The sequence below is a fragment of the Octopus bimaculoides genome, chromosome 13, assembly GCF_001194135.2.
Source record: "Octopus bimaculoides isolate UCB-OBI-ISO-001 chromosome 13, ASM119413v2, whole genome shotgun sequence".
Lineage (NCBI taxonomy): Eukaryota > Metazoa > Mollusca > Cephalopoda > Octopoda > Octopodidae > Octopus > Octopus bimaculoides.
In genome coordinates this window covers 795,444-798,015 of record NC_068993.1, presented here as the reverse complement: position 1 = coordinate 798,015, position 2,572 = coordinate 795,444, and the positions used below count along the sequence as shown (strand labels likewise).

At 35.8% G+C, this 2,572-nt stretch overlaps 1 protein-coding gene across 1 annotated transcript in view; it reads right to left on the bottom strand.

Annotated features, from left to right (window-relative positions):
• LOC106871431 (signal peptidase complex subunit 3) overlaps nucleotides 1-2,572 on the bottom strand; it is a 6,230-nt gene that overhangs the window by 3,112 nt on the left and 546 nt on the right. Inside the window, exons 2-3 of the mRNA XM_014917882.2 lie at nucleotides 702-775; nucleotides 361-437 (exon numbers count right to left, since the gene is read on the bottom strand). Coding sequence (XP_014773368.1) covers nucleotides 361-437; nucleotides 702-775 — 151 coding nt within the window. The remainder of the gene's footprint in view (nucleotides 1-360; nucleotides 438-701; nucleotides 776-2,572) is intronic.

The window sequence follows — 2,572 nt, the reverse complement described above, 5'->3', positions numbered from 1 at the left end:
AGAGAGACAGAGAGAGAGAGAGACAGAGAGAGAGAGAGACAGAGAGAGAGAGAGACAGAGAGAGAGAGAGACAGAGAGAGAGAGAGACAGAGAGAGAGAATAGATATCGATATTGAGCTGTTAGAGGCAAAAGGCCTCAAATGTAGTGGGTGGCTATAGCTGATTAGACTGGTCTCAGTATTAGACTGGTATTTATTGATCCTGGGAGGTTGAAAGACATCAAACTCAGCAGAATTTGAACACAGAAAATGTTTCCTAACCTAAAGATGAAAAATGATATTTTGAAATATTTGTAAATTTAGAAATAAAAGGAAGAAATGGCTTTAAGAAAGCTGAGAATAACATTTAAAATGTTCTTACATGATCTGCCGTTTCATATTCTGCTGTGAGATAAAGAAACAGAAGTTTCACATTCCAATTAAATAATCTAGAAATATGTTAGGATTGTTAAGGAAATAGATAATTAATTACTTTTTATAATTATAACCATCTTTGTTATCTTCAAAAAAAAATTACTTAATGATATCTTTTAAACATTAAATAGAAAGAGAATAGATATTATTAACGACAAACCCAGTAACTGAGGAATCAGGGGTTTGATGAACATCAACAAGGTAAAAAAAGGGGACAAATTTGGAGTATAAAACAGAAGAAGGGAGATAAAAATGGAACAATGTGAAAATATAATTAAAAAAGGATATCTGAATAGAGGTCAAAGACAAAATATCCAAGATCACTTCTCTCTCGTTCAGCTTGGTAATCGTGTAAATTCTTGCTGTTAAATAAAAGAAATTTTAAAAAATCATTTAGAAAATGATTTAATATAAACATTTCAATAATGACTTAATCAGAAGTGGAAGGACAATACAGCCAACCCCTTTTTAGGGTCTCAAAAATTGGCTGGTGATGGCGGCGGAGGGGTTTTGCTGGAGGACATTAGGATCAAAGATTTGGTCGTTATTTTTGTAACAGAATGGATTCTACCAGAGACATGCAAGGGAAAAAGGAACAAGATGTTTACAACTGGGACAATCAAAGGTCTGCCTGTTTATGGTTGTCCTGGAGTTAAACAACGACAGAGGCAAGAAGCAAATATGGCTTGTTAGGCTTACAATAGGCAGAAATCAGCTAAAGACATAAAAGACACCAAGTAGGGTAACGTGTGTGGATGTGTGTATATATATATATATAATAAATAAATAAAAAAACAAACACAAAAAAACAACAATGCGAGGACATGGTGCATGTAAAGTATTAGCAGATGCTCAGGAAAGGAAAGAAAGGTGGTTTTATGTTTTGAGCAAAGCTTTTCTTCAGAAACAGGAGACAGAGGGAAGTCCAAGAGAAAATGAACTTACCAGAACTCTTAACTGGAAAGAGTATATGGTGAGTGTGTGTGGATGGAGGAGGAGGGAATTTGATGTTGCTCAAAGGGGTATGGAACCAGCATGATGTGGCGGGGGTAAACCAGCATATGCCGTCGGGCCCCACTGCTGATATCAAGGGTTGCGTTCTATGCCTTGACTCAAGCATATATATAATATTAATATTATTAAGGTGGCGAGCTGGTAGAATCATCAGCACGCCGGGCGGAATGCTTAGCGGTATTTTGTCTGCGGCTTCGTTCTGAGTTCAAATTCCACCGAGGTCGACTTTGTCTTTCATTCTTTCGAGATCAATAAATTAAGTACTAGTGAAACACTGGGGTCGATGTAATCGATTATTATTATTATTATTTGCGGCGAGCTGGCAGAATCGTTAGCACGCCGGTCAAAATGCTTAGCGGCATTTTGTCTGTCTTTACGTTCCGAGTTCAAATTCCGCCGTGGTGATTTTGCTCCTCGCGTAAAATTTCAAGCCTTGCGCCTTTAGTAGACCCAAAGGATTATTAAAATGGAACCAACGAGAGAGGATCTCCTTTGGCTCCAATCCCATTTCAACTTTAAAACAAGACACATTGTAAATATTTATTTATGAATACACAAAATGATGGAACAGTCACAGTTGGAACGCCTTTACTCATCAGTCTGCTAAATCACCACAGACCCGAGATTAACCAACAACAATCATCATCGTTATCATCAACAACTTGTCGTCATCAATTCAGCGAGATTAAAAAGAAATGAATCAATTCAAACCCATATTTCCATATTTGTTTTAATTTCCCGATGAACTTAGACCCAACTGGAGCCTTCAATCATATTTATACAATGTTTTGCTCTAATAAACGTCAGGGTTTATGAAGATTTTTAAGTTAGTCAGTCTACCGCCCGTACATTATAAAGTATACGTGTCATTTAAGGCGAGAGACATAAACATGACAAAAGGAAGTTGTGGGAAACACGAAATGAGGAACCAGCAATTTATTCAAACAGCAATTATAGGAATTCAACAAAGGATCGATGAAAGGATGAATGAAGAATGAAATCAGATGAGCTAAACAATAATCAATAACCTTTTGATTATTCTAGGAAAGATAGGCTGAAAGCATATATTTTAAAATTTGTCATTGTGTGTGTATACACCCATATATATATATATATATATATATATATATATATATATATATATA